We start from the raw sequence: 27,209 nt of genomic DNA, 5'->3' as shown, positions 1-27,209 counted from the left end.
CTTGGCCGAAGGAGGAACTGAGACTCGCCTTGAGGTGAATGAGGTGTCCCGGAGCCTTAGCCCCCTCCCCCACGGGGATATCCTCTGCTTCTCCACACCTTGCTTTTCTGTTGGTTTCCCCATTGGGCGCATGCTATGAGAGTTTGACAGCTTAGCCGTCTGAGGCAAGGTTTAAATACACGTGTATATTTCCTTTTCAGCAGTTTAACTCATAGTCAAGTTACATGAACAGTTCTCTGGGGCTCAGTTTCTCGTTGATTAAAAAAACAGGGTGATGCCTGCCTCTCAAGGTCACGGTGAGGACTCACTGAAATAATGATAATCAGTGCACAAGTGTTTAACAGTGTCTCCCGTGTATTAGCATTTAGTATTTTTTTAAAAATCGTAAGACAGGCAGAAGTGGCCCTAAGGGGTGATGACCTATTATATCCAAAACAAAGGGAAGCTCCTAGCTAGGCCTAGTTCCTGCTTTCTTTTCAGGACTAAACATAAGTACTTCTAGCGGCCTTGTCATTGCCTAATGCGGGCACCAGCTCAGTTCACCTTTGACACTTGGAGAGAAAGGCTTGCAAAGTCATCTCTGACTCCCTCTGTTCTCTCCTCTTCCACCCCACCCTTCTGTTTTTTAAAAAAGGCTTTAATGAAGTATTATATAACCATTTTAAACACCAGCCCTCTCTCTAGTGTATGTATTAGCCACAAAGTCAAGTAGCTACTTCAGCACCAGTTTTGTTTGGGGAAGAGCAATTGAACAAAGATGCACTGTGTCTTTTCTTCCCAGCATTCTGTGTATGAATAATTTAGAAAAGTACTTGCATTGTGATAAGCTGTCCAGTGTGTATAAATAGCACTGAAACTTGTTTATGCTTTATTCTACTTTCTCCCGAAAGGAAGGTTTGGGGAGCAAAGTAAGAACTTTAGTTATATTTGTCTAGGAAAGAGAGCCGGGAAGCAGCATTGAGCCTGAAAGGCCCTTCAGTTTGGAGAGGTTGCCTGTGGTTTTCCTTTTCACCTTTGCTTGCTCCCCAAGACAGACTGTTCGGGGCCTCCTGCTTGGCGGTGTCTGCGTCCGTTTGAGGACAAGGCAGTCCGTATATGCATCTGTCCTCCGTAACTTTGGGGAAAGTTTACATACAGAAAGACACCCTGAAGTTCGATGAGGCAGTAACCAAGCACACGGCCCACGGCTCCTGAGATGGGAAACATCGGCTCTCCCACGGCCACCTGCCTTGTGGGCAGAGATCGCCAAGACCCCACACTCACTATTTTGAATCACCCAAGAGAGACACTCTCTCGTCATTCTACCCAAAGCACGTCCTTTTGAGGAGAAAGCAAGGTTTACTTCCCCTCACTTACCAAAAATTCTGTTATCTTTTCTCTTTAGGGGAGGAAAATATTTGGGGAGGAGAAAAAACTACCACCGGAGTCCCCTCTGTTCCCCTGCACCCTGATGCAGGTCTTGAGCTTGCAGGAAGCTGGTTAGGACTTCCCACTGGGTCACAAACAGCCCTTGTGATTAGTCCCCGCCCCTTCTCCCAGAAGTCAGCTTGGGTAACTGCTCCGTGGGGTTACCTAGTTCATGCTGCAAAGCAGCAGCTTACCGCTTCAAAAGAAAATGGCCTTACATGAGCATTCCTGGGTTGTGCTAGCTTGCACGATGGATGTTCTCCTTGATGAAAACCCCTATTTAATGCGATCTCGGAAGAGAAAGTGATGGCAGGTGGGGAGGGGGTTGGTAGAGGCTAACTGAAAGCCAAAAGGTGGAGAGCTGGTTCAGTGTTGGAAATCCGGTTTTGAAAATGGCAGGGTGCCTAGGCGTGGGGGAGAAGTGCAGGAATTAGGTGTGAGGTGGGGGTGGGGTGGCTAGGAAGCAGTTATCTGGACTGTTTTGTCTTGGGAGAATATGGACTGTTTTCAATGACAGTGGTTTTAAATTAGTGTAAACGTTTTTACGTAGGTGAAAGAATGTTAGCTACTGTAGCTTTCTTGACCACTGAAGTGACAGCTACAAGGATTAAAAACAGCAACTGGAGTAGGCCGACCCTGCCTACTTTGGAATAGTTCTTTAGAAAAGGAAGGTGTAGACTTAGGGTCTTTGCCCTCTTCACAGTTAGGAAGTGAGTTTCTAGTGTGTCTGACGCAGAGCAAGCTGGTCATCACCAAGAAGGTATTTGCTTCACTTACATTTTTTAGTGGAAGTTGTATTGGCTGCTTTTAGGATTTTGCTCTCCAGGACATTTGAAGTATTTTTTAAAAGTTCACATTTTATGGACTTAGTGTTGCCTTTTGGAGAGTTTTATGATCTATTTTTCTAGACCCAGACCTTTTCTTAAAGATTTTATTTATTTTTAGAAAAAGGAAGGGAGAAAGAGAAACATCAGTGTGTGGTTGCCTCTCATACACCCCCAACTGAGGACCTGGCCCTCAACGCAGGCATGTGCCCTGACTTGGAATCGAACCCACAACCCCTTGGTTTGCAGGCTGGCACTCTATCCACGGAACCACACAAGCCAGAGCCAAACCTTTTTATGATGTGATTCTCAATAGCCATGTTGTACTGAAATCTGTAGGCTTTCAAATAAGCTTCTGATGAATCAGAATTTGTTTACAGTTCTATCTAAATGGAACTCCTCTCTCTAGCAGTTGACCTACATTTTCATAGGATAGTGCAAGTTTTTTCCAGCAGTCTGGCTTGCTGTGGGAGATAGCAGGAGTCATCAATGGAAAGACCACCTGTTTTCTACACCTGCCCAAGTTCAAGACCATCCTGAAAAGGATAGCATCCTGTGCCTAAGAATGTGTAAGGATATTCTGGTCTGGCTTTGTCTCACAGCAGCCCCATGAGGCAGCTGTCCTGGAGTCATGGTGACTGCAATCCGGATTTGGGCTGGAGCTGGGGAACCCCTGGGACCCGCTCTGTCCCTCAGGGCCTCCTTGCTGCCAGCCATTGAGATGGACATGGACTCTAGCTACCTTGTTTCCTGTGCCTTTTCCAAATCGTTGGTGGGACAGAAAGTTTCAGAAAAGACGGTTCATTTTCATTGACATAAAAGCTGTGTAAGTTACTCAAACATGGTCACTGGTTAGTAATCTTACTTTTCTCCTAACTAGGTGTGGTGTGATGAATGCTCAGGATCTCTGGAGCTAGCTGTTTTAGCTCTTTGTTTTCTAAAGTGACCAGCTGTAACTTTTGTCTCCTTTCCAACCTGCCATAGTGCTTTGAGGATAGGACAAGATTATTACGGAATGAAATGATTTGACCTCAGTGGGAAATTAAAGCAGATGGGCTTTGATCCATAATGCCAGGGCCAACACCTTTTCCAGGGATGCAGTAACCACCTGCAGAAAGCTAAGCACCACAGGTTTTAATTAAAGACCTGTGACAGCACAGTCTTTTCACAGGGCAGCTTGTGGGGACGGCGAATGCAGGTGCAGTGCAGGCCAGGAGCAGAGCAGCGTGGGAGGACCAGGTGCCTGGGCAGGCTCGAGCGCCTCTCTGCCCCCATCACTTGCATATGCTGCCCCTCTTCTGCTTCAGCGGGTGGCCTTCAGTTTCACGGGACTGCCTCGGGGCAGGGGGAGTCCCTCGAGCTAACCCTCGTGTCCTGCCTCACAGATCGGCGCCAGTGGTGTGCCATAGCCGTCCTGTTTGTGATCCTGCTGGTCGTGCTAGTCCTCTTCCTCGTGCTGTGACAGCCCAGGAGCCGGGAGGAGGGCACGCAGTCCGCCCTGGGCCAGCTTGCACCATCCTCTCCTGAAAACACAGCCCGAGCTGACTTTTCTCTTTGCGACCCACCACTGAGACAGCTCCTCCGTCCCAGTGCTGCAGGGACCGGTGGGAAGGGGACGTAACACCTGCACACTCCAGGCGCCGCCTCTCCTGACCTGAGGACAGCTCGCCATGGCCTTGCCTCTCTGGACCTCGTTCCCTGTGGAGGGCCTCTGAGGAATCCAGAAAACTCTGCAGACTCAGTGAGTGTTCGCCACTGATCCTTCCATCCATCCTTGGCGGCCTCCTCCTGCTCAGACAGCAGCTACTGTCCCCTCCAGAAGGACCCCGTCAGGAACGGGGCTCTTCTGTCCCCTCCACTGCCCGAGAACTGGTGTCATGGGGCCAGAAGGCCCAGAAGCAGTTTGTGTCAGAAGACGCTGCGGTTCTTTCTTCGGGGATCAGGCTGCTTTCCCAGGCGTATCTCTTTGCGGTGAGAACAACGGAGGGGAAACAGTGAGCAGCACTGCACTCTGGGAGTGCCGACATGGGCGTCTTGACTTGGAGGAAGGGCAGCGTGACCCTGAGTGGGCACGGCTGGGCGAAGGGTGGACAAGGCCCTGGGAGGTCACAGCCTGGCTGAATTCAGGCGGTTGTCCCAACAGCCTCTCCCTCTCCCCGCAGAGGTGTAATTTTTATTTTTAGGGTGACCCTTAACCTATGGCTGCTGAGCGGCCCACTTGAATGGATTTAGACCCTGTCACACTCTGCCTTGGCAGGATGGGCTTGGGAAGGGGTGGCACATGTATCACACGTAGTTAGAAACTGCGATGACAGAAAAGGCTAGTTCTGGACCAGGCTGTCCTTGCCTTGTGAGTAATGGCAAAAAGGGTAGGCGAACTATTTTTTCCCCCTAAGCTGACATCTCGATTTTTATCTGCATTCCAATCACTGAGCCAATCCAAATTTAAACAACATATGCTTCAGTTGAGTTTTAGTTGCTGAGACACTAAACTTCGAGCTTCTGGTGACTCTGTAAATGCTTCCACGCGCACATGTACATGGCATATTTTTGTAACCGCCCCCCGACCCCCCACGAGCGGCCTAATATTGCAGCAGCGGCCGAGCGGCGCCGGAGCCCGGCAGCCACGCTGCATCTTCACCGCCACCCTTTGCACGCGCAAAACACAGTGGCCTCTGGACAGTTCTAGCGCTGGCTTCTCACCTCATCTTTTGGGGTCCATTCCTAACTTTTCTTAAAACTTTTTCTTGTTTTGTCTGTATTTCTTTGTTTTCATTTTGTTTTGGTCTCTTTTTTTTTTGTGATTTGCAATGATGTACTTGCCCAGCTAACTTTTGAATTGCACTTTTTAATAAATATTTGTAACAATTTTTAAAGGGTATTTTCTCATGTTTAGGATCGTGGCAGGTGAGGGAATCTGCACACCTATGAAAGCTGAAAGTAGATTTATAAAACTGAAAGGGTGGTTGGCATCTGTGTTTACATTCAACACCGTTTGATATATAAATATTTCTTCTTACATTAGGAAAAAAAGGTGATTATTAGAAAGGGCTTCAGATGGAGAGTACTAGAGTATTTGTTTCACTAAGTTTTGAGACTTACTCAAATAGTCTTCTTACGAACTGAGACCAGGCGGTCCTTAGGTTTGCACCAGAATACACAAGTCTTGGTTACGACTCTGTGAGAACGGGGGGCTTGTCCTGGGATTCGCACCCTCTCTCTCCGCGCCACACCGAGCGCCCGGATGCTGGCCCACGTGACCGCCGCACCTCGAAGCCATGCCGTGGTCCTGCTCTCCCCAGGTCTGCTGTGCCCTGCAGACCTGCCACGTGTGTGCCGGGAGGGCCTGCTGGGAACACGCCTGACCCTTGATGAATAGATGGATACTTCCCTGACTGACTTCAGGGACCAAGTTGTGTGACCCCGAGGCTTACTCACTCAACGTTTGGAGATATTTGGAATGGACATGCCCACCCCACCAATTTCAGTGTTGGCTACAGTGACTACTGCGGACCAGACTCGGCAGATGCTGAACAGAGAAACACTCGGAAAGAGGACACGTGCTGAGAACACGAGCTCTAGGCGCAATCTCCCTGGGGAGCTGCTGCGGTCCATGCTCGAAGGGGCCGTTCCTTGGCAGCCACCTCTTCAGGTATTCCCGAGCTGGCTCTGCCCCAGACTGCACTCCCAGCCCCACCGGCTTCGACCCCAGGTCCGAGCCTGTTGCACCCGGACTGGGCTGTCACTATAGACAGGAGGTCATTTGAAAGCCCTCCACTCGGCCTCCAAACTGGTGATCGAAGAGGATAAGCCGGGGGCTTAGGTTAGGCTTAGGCTGCTAGAGTCACATCCTTTAGTGGCAGAGCTGGGCTCCTTTCCTCCTTCAGTCCTCACACCTCACCCCACATTCATCACCGAAAGAACCGGCAGAATGAGATGGATAACAGAGAAAGAACTCCATTTGTGTTTATGGGAAGGACACGGCACTAACCACTGACTTGGAGGTAGAGGGAACACTGACCACAGAGTTTGCCGGGATGGGGCCCAACTGCAAAAGTAAAACACGCTTGGTTTTTCAGTCGAACATTTGACCTCGTCTTTGTGCGCGCCGCTGCGGTGCGGCAGCTGTGTCACAGGAGGATCTTCACGCCCGGGCCCAAGGGGGAGAAACTTGGTGACTTGCCCATCATTCTCTGCTTTTAGCCAGAGTTAAACAGACTGATGGGTTTGGGAGCCAACGACTTGGCAACCTCCCCTCCTTCTCACCTCGTGAGATTAGGGCTGTGAAGAGAAATCCAGTCTAACTCCAAGAGAAATCTGTCTCTGTTAAGGGCTGCACCTTCTGTACGTGAAGGCGGCGGAGCCAGGATTCTGCTCTTGGTAATTTTCCTGGCTGTAAAGTGGGACTGAGCTTCCCAGAGAATGCATAGCACTGGAAGATCTAAAATCTGAATGACAGAAATGCGCTGCTTCTCCACTCTGGACTTTGGACTCTGTGGCTTTGCCTTGTGAATGGCCGAACAGATCCGTAAACACCACAACATTCAGACTGTCTGGAAAGCTTAAGTTCTAAGGACGGGACGCACTTTCTTCAGTCCTCCCTCCCGTCTTTCTCTTGCTGCCTTTTCTTTCCCTCCCAGATAGTTTAAAAATTTTTTCCCCTTGAAGAGTGCTCTTTGTTCATCATGAGCAGAGAGAAGGTCAAACCAAAAGATTTGCAGACATGGAGTCCCTTAGCCGCTGTGTCTTCCCTGACCAAGGGCAGCTCCCGGGGAGTGCTCCGAAGCAGGGCCCTGTGAGGCCGCCAGTGGCTCCTCCCAGAGCCTCCGCTTCCTGAGCTTCCCGAGGCTGGCAGCTGTGTCACCTGGCTGGCACGGTAACAGCAGGTGGTCTTCCTCAATGGCCAGCTGCCCTTAGCCAGCCCCCAGCCTTCACAAAACATGCTTATGCTCAAAGGAAGGAGGCCCTGTTCTCGCAAGGCCTGCCTCCAGCTGTCACTCCCTCCGTGCTTACTTGATAATGGTCCCTGGGAAACTGCTGTCTGGGGTCAAGTTCAGAAACAGGGAGAGCAGGGAACAGTCCTGCTGTGGCCCTCCTGGTGATGGGGCTGACGCTCCAGACCAGCTGACTTCTGGGGTTCGTGTCTCTGACAGTAGTAAGCTCAGTGAACTTCATCACTTAGTTCAGTCTCCTTGTTTTAAAGATGAAATAGCAGCAACTCCTCCAACAGACACGGGAGTCCTTTGATGCGCTGCATCCTGAATTTGGCCCAGGGGCCCTCACATTCTGGGGCAAGCTGGCCTCAGCAACATGACTTCAGGGCAGCTGGTAGTGCCTTGTCATGGTCACCCTGACTGTTTGATGCCTTTTGCCGCTGGACAAACACCAAAGCTCTGAAAGGGACAGGCACCTGGGTCATGTTGCTGCCATCTACATATATTTGGGAGTTCTTTCTTTACTGATTCGGATATTTGGGGAAGTGAGGAAGAAAAAGAAGTAACTTGTTTCCTCGTGACGTAAGTCCTGGCGTTGGTGTTTTCCTTCTGAGGTGACCTTTGTCCTCCCGAGGCCGGGCCAGGGGAGCTGCGCTTCCATCACCATAACCTGCCCAAAGCTTGGCTTTCCCATGGGGCAGCTCAGGGACCAGGTTTGCCAGCTGCGGCCAGATCCTTGTGAGGAGGTGTGTTTCCCCATTTCGTTTTTAAGGCTGTGAGCGTTCAAACCCAGAAGCCACCTGGTTCCTTCGGAGGTGTTAGATACAAGACCACCCAGCTTCGCTGTTCTCTGACCACAGCTTTCCTGGCCCTGGTGGCAGCCGGGGCTTCTCTCCAGCCAAGCTTTCTGTCAGCCCCAGGGTGGGACCAAGTTCAAGGTGGTTCTTCCCTGCTCTGCAGAAAGTAGGTTTAGCTGAGACCCACTACTGAATGGCAGTTTCGGCCATGCAAATAAGGTCTCTTCTGGGAGAGGCAGATGTCCTAGTCCTCGGGAAAACAGAGTGCTCCGTCATCCACGTGGAGCAAGCAGAGGCCAGCCAGGTGTCCCTAATAAGCTATCAGACCTGCTTGTATGAGAAATGCCATGTGATTACATCCTAACTGGCCCAGGCTGGGAAAATGCCCAGCGCAAGGGGCAGCCTGGAAACCAGGGAAGGGCCAAAGAAATGATTATGGATTCATTTTCTTGTTAAGTGGAAATATGATTTTACTGGCTCATTTGTTATTAGAAATGAGTATAATTTAAACATAGAATGTGTACTACATGGCAATGCTCAGCAGGACTAAACTGTCATATTTTTCTTCCAAGGATAAATAACCTTACGTCGTTTCTTTTTAAATAACTAGAAGGTACAAACTAAAGAAGTGAGATCAAAGATTAGAAGTGAAAATGCCTGGGTGATTTCCAGACGGTGCTTCCCCTTGTCCCCCAACCCCCAGCAGGTTGCCAGAAGCCTGGTGTCGGAAGTTTACAGCCCTCGCCATGGGTAGATAGGTCTGGCTTCTCTGTACGGTGGGTCTCCCAAGTGTAGGATCAGCAACAGCAGCATCTCCTGGGAACTTGTTAGAAACTTAGATTCTCAGGCCCACCCGACCCGAGGGCTCCCAGAGGGGGTGGGGCCAGCAGGCTGTGTTTTGTCAGCCCCCCAGGAGATCCTGAGCCCTCTGCAGTCTGAGAACCACTGCTACTGCTTTGTGGGATTCAGGCTCCAGCGAGCCATCCCTGCAAAACAAAGCATCTCTCACGGCGCTCTCTGTGGTCCTGACATTAAACAAAATTTGATGACACTATAAACTGGAAAAATGTTTTTAAATACTTGTGTGAAATGAAACTTCAGCTAGCTGTCCTTTAAAGTGATATTTTTACACCCGAAGTCTATCAGCAGTGTTTTTTTTTTCCTGCTCTTGAAGTCATGTTACAACTGTATAAAGGATACTATTCAGTATTAAAGAGAAATGGAGAGACCATGAGCTTTGTCCTGGGTTTTCATTTCTTTAAAGTTTGGTCGGTTGGTTTCTGTTTTTGTCCTTTTCATACCTAAACATGGCCCCGTGCCCTGCACCCCCACTACTAATCTTGGACAGGAGTGTACACCTGGGGCGGGACGTCTGTGGCTGCTGGAGAGCCGAACCCTAAACTGCGCTTTCTCTGGCTGACCTGGTTATGTGGATTCTTAAGTCCTTCACCCCCCACCCCCTGAAGTGTCAGCAAATGACACTGGCCACCCGAGTCTGTCACTGGAAGCGCCTGCCCTCAGTCCGGTGCAAGACGACAAGAGGAGGCTACACAGGCTCCCTAGGGGCGGGCATCTGCAACCCACTGGCCGAGACCACCCTCACTGATCCTCCTCACTCGTTAGTCGGGCATCTCCGTTGATGTGCCAGGCACTGTTCTAGGTGCTTTGTCTGGATTAACGTCCGTAATGCTTAAAAACGGCTGTATGAAAGTGTGATGGTCTTTCCTCATCGCATCTGGTGATGAGGAAACTGGGACACAAGTACTGACTCAAGGTCACACAGCTGGTGAGAGGCAGAGCCACTTACTGTGCCAACTGCAGTGCCTGGCACAGAAATTGGCACCTCCGTGCATCCCAAGTCCTGGGCCTGAGTTCCCCTAATATGGTAATAACCAGTGTAGGAAGGGAAAAGACAAATCAGCATACTGACGAGCCTTGCTAAAGGAACCTGTGCCTATTCTGAGGATCCTGGTTCACACTTGAGGAGGAAGAGCTTCAGGAGGAGGAAATGGCTATATGCATCCTCTCCTGAAAGCTGATCACTCCTCTGCACCCACGGGGAAATGTGGACTATGGTGTGGACAAGGGGAGCAACTGAATCTGCAAGTGCTGTGGCTCCACTCGTGGCTCTGCCGTGTGGCTGCCATTCAGAAGGTCCCCACTGGCTGCAAGTCTTACATAAACCTCACAGGACAAAGGCGACAAGGCAAGACTGGGGGCAAAGTGGGGCACAGGAGGGGAGACCTGTCTGCGAGGCCACTGTGTGTTTACTGACCAGGTGAAATCAGTAACCCTCGATCCTCCGTCTCCAGGGTCTCAGCTGTCTGGAAGCAGGGCCCCTGCTACCAAGGTGCTGACACCCAGAACCTTAGCAGCGGCTCCTGTTTGGGGCAGGCACAGGCAGAGCCTAAGCGAAAAGTCCCCACCAGTGTACCTCTCAGAGTGGGGGGTGATGGGCCCCAGAAGCCCCCTTGGACCTGACCACTGCAGTGGTGTTTCCTCCCTCCCCCTTCTCTCTGCACACCACTGAATGCTGTCTGTCTCCACTCACAAAAGTCAGATTAAGATTGGCCAGCCTTTGGGAAGGGGCCGTCAACTCTTCCAGGAACAAATTTCTCAAATTTTGTATCTCATTACAAAACACCAATACTTCCGGCCAACATTTGATCTGATGTGCTGCCAGGCAGGCCTTTGACCAAGGCATCAGGGACCTGACGGGGAGCAAAACTCTGGGTTTAATTCTCACAACCCCACGAGGCCCAGAGACATGGGGCAGTTAAGAAATCTGCCCAAGGATACAACTAGTAAGTGGCAGAATGCGAACCCAAGTCGGATTGGACCATTACACTGCATCCCTTAACAGAAAAAAAGCACCCTTCAAATTTCAGTGGTGGTAAGCAGGTGCTTCACTAAGCCGTCTTTCTGACCAGAGCAATGGTGGAGGGAAGGTCAGGAGGCATGAAAAGAGCTGTGGTGCGAGTCCACAGCGGCTGAAAGCACCGAACTCCAGCGGCGCCCAGGATGAGGCACCAGACACCTGCTGCCATGGACCTAACCACGTCTCAAATCCTGTAAGCCCAGAGTGGAGTTCAAGACACCTGGTCAAGGACCTCAGGCTGGTCAGTCTTGATGATAAAACACAAGGGTGGGCAAAAGAAGGTTTACAGTTGTTCATATGGAAAAAAGACACGCAGGTTATGACCGTTACAATAGCTTTATTAACTCAAAAGAATGTCCCAGTGCAACTGTAAATCTACTTTTGCCCAGCCCTATATGTTGGAGCTTTTGTTTATGAGGCTGGAAATGTATGCAGAAGTGAGTCAAACTCATCACGTACGCTCGGAAAGGCCCGGAGACGCAGGGTGAGAGCCCAAGTTGCAGCGTCTGCGCGCTGCTGTGGGCTCCCGGGCCTCTAACACTCCTTGCTCCTGAGAGAGCACCAGAGCAGGATGGAGGCTGCTGAGCCTGCGGCTGGCTCTTCCGGGAAGATTTTCTGCTCACCAGGTGGATGGGACCGCCTGTCTGGGGCATCCACTGCAGCCCTTGGCACACTGGTCAGTCTCTTTCCACAGCTGTAGCTGCCTCCACCAGGGGCTACGGGCTGCCCAAGGGCAGGACAGGCCTCTCCCCAGTGCCTGGCACTAAGCCAGACCCCTAAGGGCAGCTCCACACTGTGAGTTGGGGCCTGAGCCCAGACTGCAGAAGGATAAGACAAAGGCAGGCCCAGCAGGCAGCCTGGCATCCATGGGAGAGCCCCAGATACCCTCCAGGCCTGGCAGGGCAGCTGTTAAGGTCTGGCTCCGAGGGCAGATATCAGAGCCAATCCCAGCAGCCCCCTCCTCTGGGCCCAGCATTCCGACCTGGTCAAATCCACAGCCTGAGAGAGCTGGGCACAGCTTCTTGCCAACGAGGGCTGCTGCCATTTCTAAGCAGGTGCTCTGGCTCTGTAGGAAACACGGAAACTTCACAGAAGATCGGAAAGTGGGGCTGTGGGGGTGAGGTGGAGGGGGGTCTAATGACAGCAGGGCCTTTTGAATAGCTCCAGAACCAGCCTGGGGATTTGGGTGGGAAACGGACTGGGCACCAGGGTGGTCCAGTTGTTGCCAGGTAAGTTTGGTGCAGGATAAAACAGTGATTCTATGTTAGAAGAACCACAATAAAGAGCCCTTGGTACCAGTGTCTATAGGAACTAAGAAAAGGAGCCAAAGTAAGCACAAAGGTGTCAGGGGATGCTTCCCAGGGCAGCCACCTCTAATATTTTTTAAGGCAGCCAGGGGACTCATGGGTGGGCAAGGGGAAGGTGTTCCAGCAAAGGCACCAAATTAGCTAAGCAGATGGATAGGTAATGCCTGGATCAGGGAACCAACAACCCAAGCTCTGGACAATAAATAAATGAATACCCACGTGGGACTGCTGTGGCCTGGAGGCCAGTTTGGAGAACCAGGAAGTCCAGTCACACTGCACTCCACCCTGGCACAGGGGCTTCCCCTTGCTGACCGAGTTGTCAGGTCAAGGATGCCTCTTTCCCAGGGCCCAGGCACAGTGACCAGCCACCAGGCCTGGGAAGGTTTGGGTAGTCACCAGCAGGCAGCTCACAACCCACCACAGGGATGGAGGGACCAGGCTCCCCCATGCCCCCCTTCCCACTCCACCCTCTTAGCACCCAGGGTGAGTGGTTTACTGCCCTCCAGCACAGGGCCGTTAATGACACTAAATCACAACTCGGGACACACACAGCTGAAAGAAGCGTTTCCCAACAAAACCTGCTCTTTACCTGTGGGAGGCACTAATTTTTTTTTTTTTAAATGCTGGTCTCAACCCACAAAAGATAGCTCTTGTGACCTACAAGTGGGTTAAGCCTACAGTTTAGAAACACTCTGGAAAGTGACCAGCTCGTGCTTCTTCCTCCCCTGCCCCTCCCTTCCTGGCCAGCAGGAGGGAACACCAACCCCATTTCCCTGCTGGAAAACCGAAGCAAAGCCCCTACGCTGGCTTGTGAAGGTCAGCAGGGGGGCCACCAGAGCAGGCCGCGGGCCATAGTGCTCTGCCCACAGCCTATGTGGTCACCAGAAGGGGTGCCCAATGGCCTTCAAGTGAAGCAAATCCCACAGGGTCCCCAAAGGGCGGATGGACGCAGGTGGGGAGTTGGGCGGGTTCAAGTCCTGCCTCCACTAATTTGCTGTGTAACCTTGGATAAGCAACTCAGCCTTTGAGTCTCTGGCTCCTAGTTTTTAACCCAGAGAAAAGTGGTCCCTCCCTCACAAAATTGCCCCAAAGAATCAGATTTGTGTCCTTAAAGTCCCCAACAGAGCTCTGGAGTGTTTGCGGAGCGAATGTTTGCGGAGACTGCCCAGCGACTGCACGTGCCCGAATTCCCAGGTTAACCTTGATATCCCAAATTCGAGCCCCGCCTGAGGTTCCTCCTTCACGCGGGAAACTTCGGGATGCCGCTTGCATCGGGTCCCCACCCCTGCTCCCCCTCCCACACCTCTGCCCAGCTACAACTCCTCCGCCCCCCCCCGCCCCCCGCTGCTGCCTTCACCACCACATTTTAGCGAGAGTCTCTGTCACCGTTAAGTTCCCAGAGTTTGTCCCTCTGCGCCCCCTGGCCGCCCCGTGAGGATCCTCGAGGGCAAAGTCGGGATGTCTTTATCCCAGCCTCTGGGGCCATCCCAGCCGATGTACGGGGTGGGGTGGGGGTGTCTACCTAACCCCCACGCCCCAAGAACCCAGGCGAAGAGCGCACGCCCCTCTGCACCGCCGCCCTGGCGGACAGAGCTCCCGGAGAGGCGAGGGAAGGTGCGACCAAGGCTAGAAGGCCGGTGAGGCCGGCGCCTCCCAGTGGCCATGTGGCTGAGACGGTGTGGCGGGCACAAAGTCCCACCCGCATCGGAGCCTAGTCTCCCCTCGTGAAGCGCAGGGGCGACTGGAGCCTGCAGGTGGGCGCGGGGCCGGAGCCAGCGCGCAGTAACGGGCCGCGACTTTCCTTGTCTCCCCACCCCCGCCCGGCACCTGGAGCCGGACGCGCCTGCCTGCGGAGGAGAGAAGCCCCTGAAAACAAGTCAAAACAGATGTCGGCGGGGGCCCGGCCTGCCCAGGACCGCCCGGCTTCTGAACTTGGCGTCACCCTAAGGATACTGATTTGTATGAGGCCCAAGTTGGTGCCACTTTCTGGGCCTCCTGTGAGTCGAGGTCTGGACACATTGAACTGATGGGGGTGGGGGCACAGGTGACACACAGGAAACAGCCACACCTTTGCACATGACACTCATTTTCCGCGCCTGAACGGCGTCCTTTCTCTTCCCCTTCTTCTGAGTTCTCACCCATTTCACAAAACCCTGCGTGGGCGCGCCTCCTCGTAAGCCTCCCGCCCCCCAGCTGACCGCAGACCACCCCCAGGTGCCTTACCCCACGCGCGCCACGTGCCAGCTTCTCTTGCCGCACACACCTGGCCCGGCGGTAGCGGTTCAGCGTCTTTCCTAGGTTCTGGCGGCTTGAGGTAGGGCGGGTCTTTCCCACCGACCTGAACTCCTGCCTGGCACGTGGCCTGGCTCCCAGTTCTAGGTGAGGTTTCTGACGGTCCTGCAGGGGGTACAAGCCTGGACCCTAGGCAGCAGAAATGGGGAAGGTCAGAAGGACATCTGGAGGAGCCAAAGCCCCCTGCCACCTACGTAAGACAGGACCCTGGCATCGCTTTACCCCCAGGAAAGAGCGCCTCTGCCCCACTAAAATTAGAGCAAGGCATATCTACCTCTCAGTCCAGAACGCCTCTCCCCCGCCCCCCATACCTCCTAGCAAGGTTTTCTGGTATTGGGGGCGGGGCTGCCGTAGGAAGAGTGGGCTCTGCATCAGAGGGGCCAGGTCTGAACGCCGTTACTGTTGCTGACCTTGGTTCTCCATCTGCAAAAATGGAAATAAACGGGACATCCCTGGCAGGACTACTTTAAGGATAAAATAAGATGTATCAAGAGCCTGGCCCCGACCTGGGAGGTAACAGACGCAGAATGCTCAGAGCTCCCGAAACCTCTCCCTGTCTTGCCCCAGACCCAGCGGCCCTATTTCCTCCCATTTCTTCCCTGCTAGGGGTGGAAAGGCAACTTGCCGTTACCGTACAAGGAAAACAGAGAAGCTTTTTGCCCTCAGAAACTTCTTCAACATGAAATTTTTCCAACGTTTCATGACCTCTGTCAATAAAAGTTTGCTGCTACCAACCTAAGGCGGACAGGTGCGCAGAAAGAGGAGAAACCATACGGGGAACAGCCTCCAAACGGAGAAAACAGCAAACCCAGCCAAAAACCAAAATGGTTTCGCTGAAGCATGATGGAGGCCACGTTTTATAGAAAGTCCGGCCCTAGTCTCTGATTGGTCCATTTCTATGCAAATGAAGAATCCAAGTTTGTACAGTCTGAGTGGTCCAAATAGCACTGTCCTGATTGGTCAAAATCATGTGTTCCTATTGGTCATTATGGAACTGCTCTGATTGGTCCCTAAAGATGCAAATGAGACTACTGCTGTGCAGTTCTGAGTGGATGGGTCAGGTCAGCCCATTGGTTGAAATATGATTCCCAGACATCTTTATAAGGCGTGGCTCAGAACTCAAGAACTCACTGCAGGAGGCTTGCGTCCTCAGTGTGCGGCTTTCCCTATGTTCCGTGTGCCTGAGGGATGACTGTGAACAATGGCTACTAGGCTCTGATTATGAATTTGGGTCCTGTTAACCACGAGGAGTCTGTTTTGGATGGTAAACAGCTTCTTGAGTCAACATCTCAAGGCTAGGAACTGGGGTACAGGAATCACCAGGGTTTCCCCATGCCTGTGGGTTCCTGCTACCGGTCCATTTCTACACTTCGGAGGCCCTGGGTTGGTCCGTGAGGTGTCCCAGTGCCGCCTTCACACCCTAAAGTCCCAAGTATTTGTTCCCTTGGCCCTTCTGCTCACTGCTACAGCCCTCACGTTACCCCTTCACCTCCCAGCCCAGGCGCACCCAGCCTGCCCAGCCTGCCATGCTGTGGCAGTGTCCCTGGCTCCTGCGGATGAGCCCCTAGGATGGGAGAACACTCGCACTCCGCAGGATGGCCGCCCCACCGCCTCGCCACCTTTCCCTGGGGCCGCATGTCTCCTTCGGGACTTCGCTCCCTGAAAGCTGCATAACCCTCATTTTAACCCAATTCTGCTGAAGGCTGTGCTTGTTTTTAACCATAGTGCACATGCAGCCATGTTCTAAAAGAGCCCTGACTGCCCACTTCATGCCTAGTTGCACCAATTCAAAGTCCCGCTTTAAAAAAAAAAGTTTATTAGCTTCATTCCATCTCCTGCTCATTAAACGCACCTTGCCCAGGGCTCCTCTCCCAGCCCAACTGGCTCTGGCGGCGTCTGCATCCACCCTGTCACCCCGACACTGGGTGCCAACCCACCTTCCCCTCTGACATGCCCAACGCAGCCCACTGCCGTGCCCGTGTCCTCCCTCTTCACCTTCACCCCAGGCCCCGGCCTGTGGCTAGTGGAGGCCAAGTGAACAAGCAAGCATCCAGACCAAAATACATGCAACTCAGGATAGGAGAAGCTTCAGATTTGCTTTTTAATAAATTAAAACTGACACATGGCCATCCACTCCCAGAGTCCTAACCCTTTAGGCAGTGTTCCGACCTAGAGAGGGCAAGCGACCAGGTGGGACAGCCCATCCCCGTGGCCTGCTAGCCTAGCCACAGCTGCTGTCAGGGAGTCCGGGCAGAGAGCTGTGGCTGGGGACAGCCTGGCACTAGCTGCACCCAGTGTCCAAGCTCAAATGAAGGAAGACAGAGGACCTCGTGGCCAGGCTCCGGTCACTGCAGCCTTGATCTGGGTAGGGCAGAGGGCAGGGCGGCGGGGACGGAGCTGGTCTGGCTCATCTCACTAGCTGCAGCTGCGCTTCCCTGAAATTGGTCTCCATTTTCATTTTTTTCCTTCAACCTTATGTATCACAAAAAATTATTCGTATTCTGGTTACCAGATGACATCTCCCAGGTGTTCTCCCACCAGACCACACGTTCCAGTTTTCGGGTTGGAATATGTGGTCTGTGGCTGCAAGGCTGCTTCCCTGGGACACTTCGCCCGTTTCTGGAGAAAGCGTGGAGGTGTGGCGTGGGAGCTGGGAGGAGCGGGACTGAAAAAGGCAGGTTCCGGGCCAATGTGGCCCAGCACTTTCTTTGTCTCTGGAGTGTGGGAGGCACGGGAACCCTTGCCAAGGAGTGGGGTGGGACCTGCAGGCAGGCGATGCTCGGGGGCCCACCAAATGGCCTGAGGAAACTCTCCTCCTCTCCCTGCCAGCAAAGGGGCAGGAAGCCACTGATGCTGCCTTGGGCACAGGCACCCATCTTTTCCTTGTTCTGCATAAATTACATCCTTAAACAAAATATACAAATAGGCTCCTCCCCTCTTCCCCTGGAGGGGGTGGCAATCAGAGAAGCCTGGCCACAGCCCAGGGCATCCCATGCCACCCTGCCCTTCCAAGCAGCTTTGTGCATTCCCAGTCATCCGGCCTGGGGCGGTTCATGGCTTCCGACGGGGTGGCAGTGAGGACCAAAGCACCTCTGGGTCATCGCAGAACAGGCCTCTGCCTCAGCACTCGGAGTGACAAGTTCTCTGCATGGGCCAGGAGCTCCTTAATGTGAGCCAGTCCCAGCCCGGCAACCTTGGCCCCGTTCACCTCGAGGATCTCATCCCCCACCCCCAGCAGCCCCGAGTACAGCTTGGCGGTGCTCGCGTCGGCCATCTCCTGCACGTAGAAGCCTGCAGAGGAAAACGGGAGACTTTAACAAGTGCAGTTAGGCCCATGCAGCTCTGGCATGCTGGCCAGGGGGTGCTGTCTGCGGGGAGGCGGGGCCAGGTGCGCTTCCGCACACACAGGCACATGCACACCCTCATTACTACCACTCAAAACCACAGCTGGCTTTATATGTAGATACGACGTGCCCGCCTCCGTGGTAGAACTCCGTATCTCCATCTCCCGTTGGAAAATGCCCCCAGTGCAAAGAATGCTTTCAGCTCTAATTATTCATAGATACCCCAATGTGAACAAGCTAATCTTAGCTTTTTCTGAAATGAGCTTTGATTGTAGAATAGGGAGGAAAATAATGTCTAAAATTTAAGGAAAAGGCCTACGGGGTGCCTGGCGCTGTGCTAGGTGGCCCTCACAAACAAGATTCATGCTGCCCTCAAGTCGCCGGAGTGGGGGTGGAGGGAAGGCACCACTGCAGTAGCTGAGGTCCCGTCCAAGCCTGGTTTGCTCCGCAGAGTTGCCCAGTGCCAGCCCTGGCCCCCGTCTTCCTGGGATATGGTTCCTATTTGGAATTTGGGGGCCTCTGGGCAAAAGCCCAGAAACATAAAAATCTTACCCTCCTATTTAAAGCCCTGTGTGTCACTTTCTGCTTCTTCATGCACCCCCCACCCCCCCACTCCCCCACCCCAGAGGCCCTGCCTGGCCAGTATGACCATTCATGAGTCTCTGAAGTGCAGTATGAGCCTGGGGAGAACCCGATTCTCCCCCTTTCCCTGGTCCAACTGGGCCCTCAGGGCTGGCTAGGCCGAGTGTCCCTGGCCTCTCCTGGCCACACAGTGCAGGACAGTCTGGTGGAGGGAGCCCCTCTCACCACAACTTCTGCTCAAAACCTTTCAAACCCTTTCAGCTGCCTCCACCTGAGAGATTGGGGGCGGGGGGCAGGTTCTTCCAGGGAAGGCTGAAGGAACACAGCCTTGGTTGCTGGAGGACTGCAGAGTTGGGGCGGGGGCAGCTTGGGTGGCTGACAGCACCCGCAGAATTCACAGGGGCAGCGTAGCGCCGCCTCAGTGCCCTCCCTGCTCCCCAGCCGGGCTCCGGTGGCTCCCTCCACTCTGAACGCCGTGCACCACTCCCCACCTGCTCTTCCTAGAATCAGCTCCCTTAGAAGAGACTCACTCAAGAGGACATCTGGTCCCATTCCTCAGTTTCTGACTTGAAGCCATCTGACACCCCTGGGACCGGTGGGAAGTCATATCTCTGGTCCACTCAGCCCACCTTCTGGCCCTAACACTCAAGCTTTTCAGGGCCCGTCCTCTGAAATTTGGTTTTCAATGTGCACTGAAATCTCCTCCAAGGCACCCTCAGCTTTGTAGCTCTGGGCTTAGCAACCCCGATCTTTGGGCACGTTCCCTGCCCCTGGTCGGAGTTGTGGAAGTCCCTTTCGGTGCTTCTCAGCCACCCTGAGCCTTTCCTGCACCGGTGCCTCCTTCCTGACAAGGGATAGCTGCCATCTCCGCTGCACAGGCCTCTCTGGCAGCTCTTGCCCTGCCCTTGACCTCTTCTGTCTGGCGTTTGAGCTGCTGGCCTCGCCTGTCTGCATGTTGGGAAAAGGCAGGTGAGGCAGGGAGGGGTGGGGCCTATAGACATGGCTGCTATACAGCGGGACGTGAGGTGGGGAGTGATGGGAAAATCCAAAAGAATGCAGCCAGAGCCAGACGAGACACTGATGTCATGCTGGCTATTTTGGGGGAGACTCTGGGGTGGGTTTCACAACTGTAAGTCATGACAGAGGTATGACAGCGGGACTGCTTTTGTAGGCGTTTATTGTCTGCGGGACACGGCCTTTGTTAAGGGTGTGTGGTCTCGATGTTGTACTAGGAGCTGTCGTCTCACGCTTGTGTACAACCGGGTGTGATGGGCAGCAAGTCAGCACCCGAGTCCTGACGTTCTGGCGTGGAATGTGAACCAACCCCAGCTCACAGCCCCTCTGAGGCCCAGGAAAAGGGACTCCTGGCTGCTGGAGAATGGCCTGTGGCAAGGAGACACCGCACCAGCCCTGTCGTGCATGCATGCATGGGGATCTCTGTGACATCCAAGGCCAGCTGCAGCAGCAGGGGCAGGACACCCCCTGGGCAGGTCAGGGGAGAGCTCTCACCAACCCAGGTGAGGGGTGCCCGGGGGAGCAGGCCAGGGCCCAGCCCAAGGGGCCCTTGGTGATTACAGGCCTCCGCCCATCAGAACGCCATCACGGGTAATGGGGGAGGGGCATGCACTCCCTGCACAGGGGCCTGAAGGGACTTTCGAGGAGGATGGGGGCAGAGTACATGCCCGGTTGTGTGCGATCTCACACTGACATGATCAGATCGTGTGGGTCCCCGTCTGCAGTGCTGCTCCCCAAATACATCCTCTTTCTGAAGCGGAAAGGGCTTCTCTGTGTATGACGTCGAATGCTCCTCCCGACTCTCCCAGGGTCCGGGAGACAGGGTGCATGTGAACACAACCCTCCGGAGCCAGCCCCCGGGGGGGGGGACCTGGACGCACAGACAGGCGTGCCCAGACACACTCAGCGGCTGGAGGAGGGAGCCGTTCAAACACCGCAGCCACATCAAAGGGGTCGCCTCTCAGAGCCGGCAAGCACAAACAATGTCCCTCTGGCTCCCCAGTGAAAAGCTGGCCTTCGAGATTCTGATTTCAAGAATGCAAGCAGACAGCAGAGGGACAGTGGGGCCAAGCCTGCCAAGAGCCTCCAGCAGCCCCATTCCTTGACGCTTCAGAAAGAGCCCGTGTGGGGAGAACTCCAGTCCTTTCGATAAGAGGCTCTCGGAGCCCAGAGCTCCGCTGCTCTGCTGAAGAGCAGAAAAAAAGCCGCTGATCACAGCCAAAGGCACCTTGTGGTTTGCGAAGGTCCCGGGACTGTGGAGCCCAGAAAGCACAGGGAACCTACCTGAGTCCCTGCGCCCGTTCCCGGAGGCCACACGGAAGCCGAAAGTGCCCTCTGGGGAGCGCTGTAGCTGCAGCTGGCTTGTGCCGTCTGGGAACACCTCCACCACTCGGCCCACGGTGCGGACCAGGCTCGGGGCACTCACATCCTCCACGCTGAGCGCACGCCGGGGCGGGGCCTTGGCTAACCTGCAAGGGGACCGAGAGACGGAGTGAGGGCAGAGAGGGCGGCACTGGGCTCCAGCCCCTGGTGTAAGGATGGTGTAAGGAGGACTGGGGCCTCTCCACGGCGCCACCGAAGGCTGGGGCTCCAGCTAAAGAGCTCTCCAGGGCTGAGCCTGGCGTGTTCCCACAGCCCCCAGAAGCTGCTCAGAGTCTGCTGCTGAACCAGGAGCTCCCCAGGTCAAGAGCATAGTTTTCCGTCTTTTCAGGTGCAGAGACTTCTCTGAGACCCTGAGGAAGATATAATTTTACATAACATTGCCAGGAGTTAACCGGCACCCTGAAGTCCCTCCATGGAGCTCCAGGTAAGAGAGGGTGCTCTGATGGAGCTCATCACAGAGGGTGGGGCTTCTCTAGGCAGGGTCACAGGTCAAGGGCCCCTTTTGGGGTCTCTGTCTCTGGATCTTTAATTTGGTCTTTAGATCTCTGAACATTCTGATTTCAAGATGTCATCAGACAGCAGAGGGATGGAGGAATCAAACCGTCCTACTGCACCCCTTCCAGCACCGCACACCTTTGCAGAGCTTGATCGCACAGGACATGCGCGATGAGGTATGGGCTTCGTGATTTCTATGGCACCTGGTGCTTAGAGAGTTGGCCTCCCTTTCTCCTAATGGGATCCCATTCAGGGCCCTGCTGCTGAGGCAAGTTCAGCTTATGGCTCCACTGTCCATTCTGAGTTTTTCCTCCAAAGCACTTGCCCACTGGCTCACTCTTACCTGCCAGATTCACTGTGGTCCCCTGGCTCCCCTATCAGGTACAGGCTGGACCTGTCCACTTTGCCACTCAGCAGAGAATGGAGGTTCTGAAAGGAGGCAGCTTTCCGATGTTGGTGAGAGGGTGACACCTAGTGGTAAAGAGCCAATATTGCAGGTCAACCTGGCAAGGGGTTGACAGACTTGACCTCAACCACAAACCCTGAGGGCCCTCTCTCAGAGTAACATAGCAGTTTTTGTCATTATTTCAAAGTGCTCGACAGGAATCATCATAATTTACTCAAGTAGTTGGGCAATCTGAAGCTTCAAGTTTTGGGGGGGTTGTGCTGAAATAAAAATTTAGTGCGATAACACTAAGTATCTCACGTATTAAGAAAATCTGATTTTCTTGATAAGAAAAAAAGTGAAGGCAATTTAATTATAGAATAAGAAACAGTTTTAGAGTTAAAATCTTAAATGTTGTTTTGTGATTCTTTTGTATCCCTTTTATGATCAGTTGCATTCAAAAATTTTTAAATTAATTTTTATAGCATTCTTTTTTAATATTTTTAATTTATTTTTAGAGAAGGAAGGGAGGGAGAAAGAAAGAGAGAGAAACATCAATGTGTGGTTGCTGGGGGCCGCGGCCTGCAACCCAGGCATGTGCCTTGACTGGGAATCGAACCTGCGATACTTTGGTTGGCAGCCCGCGCTCAATCCACTGAGCTACGCCAGCCAGGCATTCAAAATTTTTTTATCGAAGTGTGCACCTTAAACCATCGTGACTAAAAAGGGAAAAAAACAAAGTCCCTGGAGGAGCCCCCACCCCCCCACCCCCCTGCCGGGTGAGGGTGAGGGGCCAGGCCACAGAGAAGCCAGAAGCCCTAAACGCAGTTGTAAGTGCTCTGCCGGAGTCACAGATGATGTGCAGGGAAGCAGGAAGGGACTCCAGGGCCACCAGAGGAGCTGGCCCCCAAGTGAGGCCGGAAGCACACACTCTCCGGGTGAAGACAGAAGCAGGGGACCCCAGGCAGAAGGAACAGCAGGTTCAAAGAGACGGAGAGACGAGGAAAAGCAGGGCAGGCACGGGCCGCACTCATGGGCTGGATGGCTAGGCTGCAGCGGCAATGGGGGGTGGGCTGGAGCCGGGGGCCAGGCCTGGAGGGGCCGTATACGGCCTGCTAAGGGAGCCCCTGAGTGAGGTTCATCAGGAGTGAGGAGATCCGATCCGTGTTCTAGAAACCGACCCAAGAAGGAGGCCATTCTAGGGGGGGTGCGGGAAATGGTAGTCACAGAGGCAGGGAGAGGGAGACTTTTAAGCAAATATTTACGACACCCGTGATATTCGGAGACCATGCTCCGGCGAAGTAAGGCATATTATCCAGAAACTTAAGTGGCGGGTAGGGGGCGCGTGCTGATTTGCACCGGAGGTTAAGGCTTCCTGGGAGAAGTCGTGTTTGACGCAGACCCGAAGGCCAGGCAGGAGTTCCCTGTGGGGGACAGCCTTCCAGGTGTAGGTTCGAAGGTAGGAAGCCACAGCCAGGGGAGGATGTGGGCGCGGCCGGCGCGGCCGGGCGGCCGGGCGTGAGAACAGGGCCGCTGCCCGCGCAGGAGGGCGCCGAGCAAACCAGCCGCTGCAGCACCCGCCCCCCTCCCACCCCCACACTCAGAGGCACAACAGGCTAACAGGAAGTCGTTCACCCTGAGCGAAGTCACGAATATTTTGGGGTGAGACGGGTTCTTCTTTTATCTTCTTTTTCCAGTTCTTGATTTCCGCTGCTCGGCCCGCCCCGCACCTGCTCCCACCCTTTCTCGCCAGCTCACGTTCTGTCCTCGCCCCCTCGGCTCACGTCGCCCTCCGCGCCTCTCCTACCCTGGCATCGCTGCAGCTTCCCCCGGGGGGTTGCAGAGACCGGAGCGCTGAGGGCAGCGCACCAGGCGCCTGGCTCAGACACACAGGGGCCAAATGGAACCGTCAGGGGAAGGAAGGTCACCCTGGAGCGCCGTGTGGCTCCACGCTCCTCTTCCCAGCTTGTGGCCGACCTGCTTCTGGTTCTTTGCCTTCCATTCATTCATCCAGCAAATGCTGTTTTTAAACCCTCATCTGAGGGTAGGTTTAATGATTTGGTGGGGGGGGGGGCAGGCTGCAATCAGTTGCCTCCCGTACCTGCCTCAACCAGGGAGTAAACCCCGCAGTCTAGGTACATGCCCTGACTGGGAATTGAACCCACGACCTTTTGGCAAACAGGATGACACTCCCCAACCGAGTGAGCCACTCGGTCAGGGGCATCCAGCAAATACTGAGTGCCGACCGCATACCAGGTAGTGTTCCTGGTACCAGGACGAAATGGGATTTTCACTCAGCCTGAAAATGAAAGGCTCCAATACCCCAAACCGCTATCACCTGCTCCCTTCTGCCCAGGGAAGGGAACAGGGGCTAGAAGGACGTGCATAGGACCCGGAGATGCCTGGAACAGTGCAGGGTTTTTAGGAACCCAGCTGAGAGTCAGCGAGCTGCTGTCGGCTCATCCTCCAGCACTCGGGGAGCGGGAACTCGGCAGGGCTGGCTGCACCCCCTCCTTCCCTCCCTCCCTCCCTCCCTCACCACCTCACCGTGCACTCCCTCATCTACTATCCTCACCCTTGTGCCAAATATTGGGAGTGTAAAGATCAAATGGTGTTCCTTCAGAAAAGTCACACTCCACTGGGAGGAGACAAACAAAAGCCAATTAAAGTACTAAGTGCAAATCCCAGCCAGGAGGGAAGGCCGGGGTGAGATGGAGACACGGGGCAGAGGGTGCCCACCCCCACCCCACCCTCAGCTGCCCCGGCTCAGCCCAGGGAGGGTAGGGAGCGGCCGCCTGGAGGAGGCAATGGCTGAAGGGTCCACAGATGAGCAGCCATTAGCAGGCAGAGAAGGTGGAAGCAACATTTCACAGGAAAGTTCGAAGTCAGACAGTGTGTGGCCTTCATTACAGAGTTTCAAGGTCAAGGGCAACTGGGACTGAGTGTTAGAAGGAGAGTGGTGACAGATGAAAGCAGTCGGATCACAGAAATCCTGAGGCGATGTCCTGAGGGTGATCAGGGACCAATGGCCTCCGTTCAGCAAGGGAGTGGCAAGGCCAGGTTTGCCAGTCAGAAGGCCCGCTCTGGAAGCCAGTGAGAAGGTCTGGAGGTAACCCAGGTGTGAGGTGGTTTGTGCCAGACGAAGAGGCACGTGGCCATGAAGAGGGTTCTAGAACGACCAGGCAGTAGACTCCAGGTCTTGGCCGAGGTGGCCGGGTTGAGGGAGGGGAGAAGGAGGAGTCTAGGGTGAGCCCAGGCCAGGCAGCTGTGGCAGGCGGGGGTTGGGGGATGGAAGTGTGGGATGCTGCCACCCCCACTGTGACCAACGGTGGGAGGCTGGGAGCCTCCCCTTGTCCCCCTGGGCCTCCTCAGCTCTCCATTCCTCCATTCCTCCATTTCTCCTTTCGTCCCAACGGCAGCCCCACGCAGCCTTGGCCTGGGCACTCAGGACTCACCAGACGCAGGGACTGTAACGATGGGGCTCTCTTCACTTTGGGGGTGCTGGTGTGGGAAGCCGGACCAGGCGCAGGGGGCTGCAGCTGCTCCACACTGTAGCTGCGGGACTTGCCCAGCTTGGGCCGAGAGCCCTGGCCCAGGGCCAAGAAGAACTTTTTCAGCCCCAGGGTGGCGATGCTGCCGCTGGTTTTCTTGTTCCTGTCGGAAGGGGCAGCTGAGGACAGGCCTGGTCCTGCACGGACCCCTGGTAGTGCTCTGAAATGCAAGGGTGGACGTGAGGTGGGGGGGCAGGGGCTGGGGGAGGTGGGGGCAGACCACACCTCGGGGTCCTGTGGGCCCCAGGCGAGCCAACACCAGCGCCTGGTGGAGGGAGAGACAGCCAGGCTGCAGAAAGAAAGACCAAGTGGGCTTCTGCCGGGTGCTCCGCTTGGGGAGCTTTGAGGGAGAACAGCTCAGACGAGACCCTCGGTGTCACACTCAGCTGCGGGTTCACCCAATCGCTCGTTCATCCGCTATGCCTTAAGAACCTCTCCCGGGCCTCTCCTAGGCACTGGGACATGTGGCAAATGACCCGGGTAAGTGGTAACAGACAGACGAAATCCTTACTCTTGGGGGCGTGTAAACAGCAGACCAGGGAACAGAGGAGAGAAACCAGCAGCAGCTGCTGAGCAGGGTGAAGCAGGCAGTGACGGGATGGCCAGGGACGGCCTCTCGGAGGAGGTGATATGAAAGCTGAGGGCTGGGTGGCAAGAAGTCAGTCCTGCGGAGCCCAGGGGTGAGAGTTCCAGGGAGGAGACGCGCCCGCAACAACGCTCCAGGGCGGGAAGGGCTGGGGCGGGGCGGGGGGGGTGCGGGGGGCGGAGTGGGGCCAGGCGGCCAGGACTCAGCCATCGGAAGCAAGGGGGAAGAGGCACCAGGTGAGGTCAGGCAGGCAGGCCGGGGCCAGATGATGCTGAGCACGTAACTCGAGGCAAGAGGCCTGAACTCTACTCCAAGTGAAAGGAAAAACCATGAGGGGTCTCAGGCAGGGGAAATGGTACCCTTTAATTCAAGGTTTCCAGAGCTACCTTCGGCCACTGTGCGGAGAAGGACCTGGAGGGGGCGGGGAGGAAGGCCGAGAGCGGCAGCACTGTCTGAGCTGCACAGGAAGAAGGCAGCTTAGACCAGGAGAAATGCCATGCGGGTGGCTCTGGGGCTGGAGAGGACCAGCCAGGGGGTTGGAGTCAGAGAGACGGAAGAGGGAGCAGCCAGGAGGACCCCCAGATCCGGGGTGCGAGCACTGTGGGGCAGGCGGTGGTGTGCGCGCTGTGGGGAGGACCCATGCAGGGGAAGTGGCTTTGGTCGGAGTGGAGGAGAATTGCCCTGGACTCTCAGGCACCGTAGTGGGCATGTCAGGGGAAACTGGATGCACAGGTCTGGGGTTCTCGGAGCACACAGGGCTGGGGATGGAGACCTGGCTGGTGGGGGCACGTGAAGCCTTGGGTCACACACGTCACCAGGAAAGGTGCACAGCAGGGACGAGAAGGTCCCGGCTAGAGGACTGCCTCGCCAAGGCCTCGAGGCCCCAGAGCAAGGACTCGAGACGGCGCGCTACGGAACGAATGGACATGTGAATGCCGGGATGTCTGCCAGCCCAGTGCCAGGAGCGAGTCTCCTCTCGGACAGACTGCCCCGTCCTGGGGCCCGTGAGGGCTGGGACTGGCCGACCAGCTAGGCCCAGCACAGCACCTGGAGCTGAGGCCGTTCGGTGACTGTTCCATGAGTGAATAATCAAGTGCGTTGGACTGGAAGTGACGGGGGGAGGAGCACGGGGGTGCCAGGCTCGGGCGCAAATATGAGAGCCTTCCAAGGGCTCAGGAGCACTGAGGTGAGTCACGCTACCACTCCAGGGGGCCCCTTCTTCACTTGGCACCCTGGGGCCCCCACCTCCTACGGTCAGGGCTCACTCTTGCTCCTGTCACTCACCGGGACGACACGTGGCCCTCAGAATGGGACTCTGTGCTCCGCAGGCCTCCCGCAGGTTCCTGGCTGGACTCCGGCTCCTCTAAGGCCAGGGAGAAGGTGACGCCCGTGGAGCTGACGGCGCCGGCACCTGCAGAGGCGAGAAAAGT

General features: G+C 54.9%; 2 protein-coding genes across 5 annotated transcripts in view; one reads left to right on the top strand and one right to left on the bottom strand.

The window, feature by feature from the left end:
- The window catches only part of STX6 (syntaxin 6), a 29,462-nt gene extending 20,272 nt beyond the window's left edge, over positions 1-9,190 (top strand). Inside the window, exon 8 of the mRNA XM_045838445.1 lies at positions 3,617-9,190. Coding sequence (XP_045694401.1) covers positions 3,617-3,693 — 77 coding nt within the window. The 3' untranslated portion in view covers positions 3,694-9,190. The remainder of the gene's footprint in view (positions 1-3,616) is intronic.
- Positions 9,191-16,516: 7,326 nt separating this feature from the next.
- The window catches only part of KIAA1614 (KIAA1614 ortholog), a 29,968-nt gene continuing 19,275 nt past the window's right edge, over positions 16,517-27,209 (bottom strand). For 3 of the 4 annotated variants that reach the window (XM_045838456.1, XM_045838454.1, XM_045838457.1), the window contains exons 6-10: positions 27,064-27,190; positions 25,098-25,353; positions 21,601-21,728; positions 20,664-20,848; positions 16,517-17,730 (exon numbers count right to left, since the gene is read on the bottom strand). In XM_045838456.1, coding sequence (XP_045694412.1) covers positions 17,537-17,730; positions 20,664-20,848; positions 21,601-21,728; positions 25,098-25,353; positions 27,064-27,190 — 890 coding nt within the window. In that variant the 3' untranslated portion in view covers positions 16,517-17,536. The remainder of the gene's footprint in view (positions 17,731-20,663; positions 20,849-21,600; positions 21,729-25,097; positions 25,354-27,063; positions 27,191-27,209) is intronic. The other variant, XM_045838455.1, reaches the window with a different exon arrangement.

This window comes from Phyllostomus hastatus, unplaced genomic scaffold (assembly GCF_019186645.2).
Source record: "Phyllostomus hastatus isolate PE091 unplaced genomic scaffold, TTU_PhHast_1.1 phas_contig_283, whole genome shotgun sequence".
Lineage (NCBI taxonomy): Eukaryota > Metazoa > Chordata > Mammalia > Chiroptera > Phyllostomidae > Phyllostomus > Phyllostomus hastatus.
This window is presented reverse-complemented; position numbering and strand designations above follow the sequence as displayed.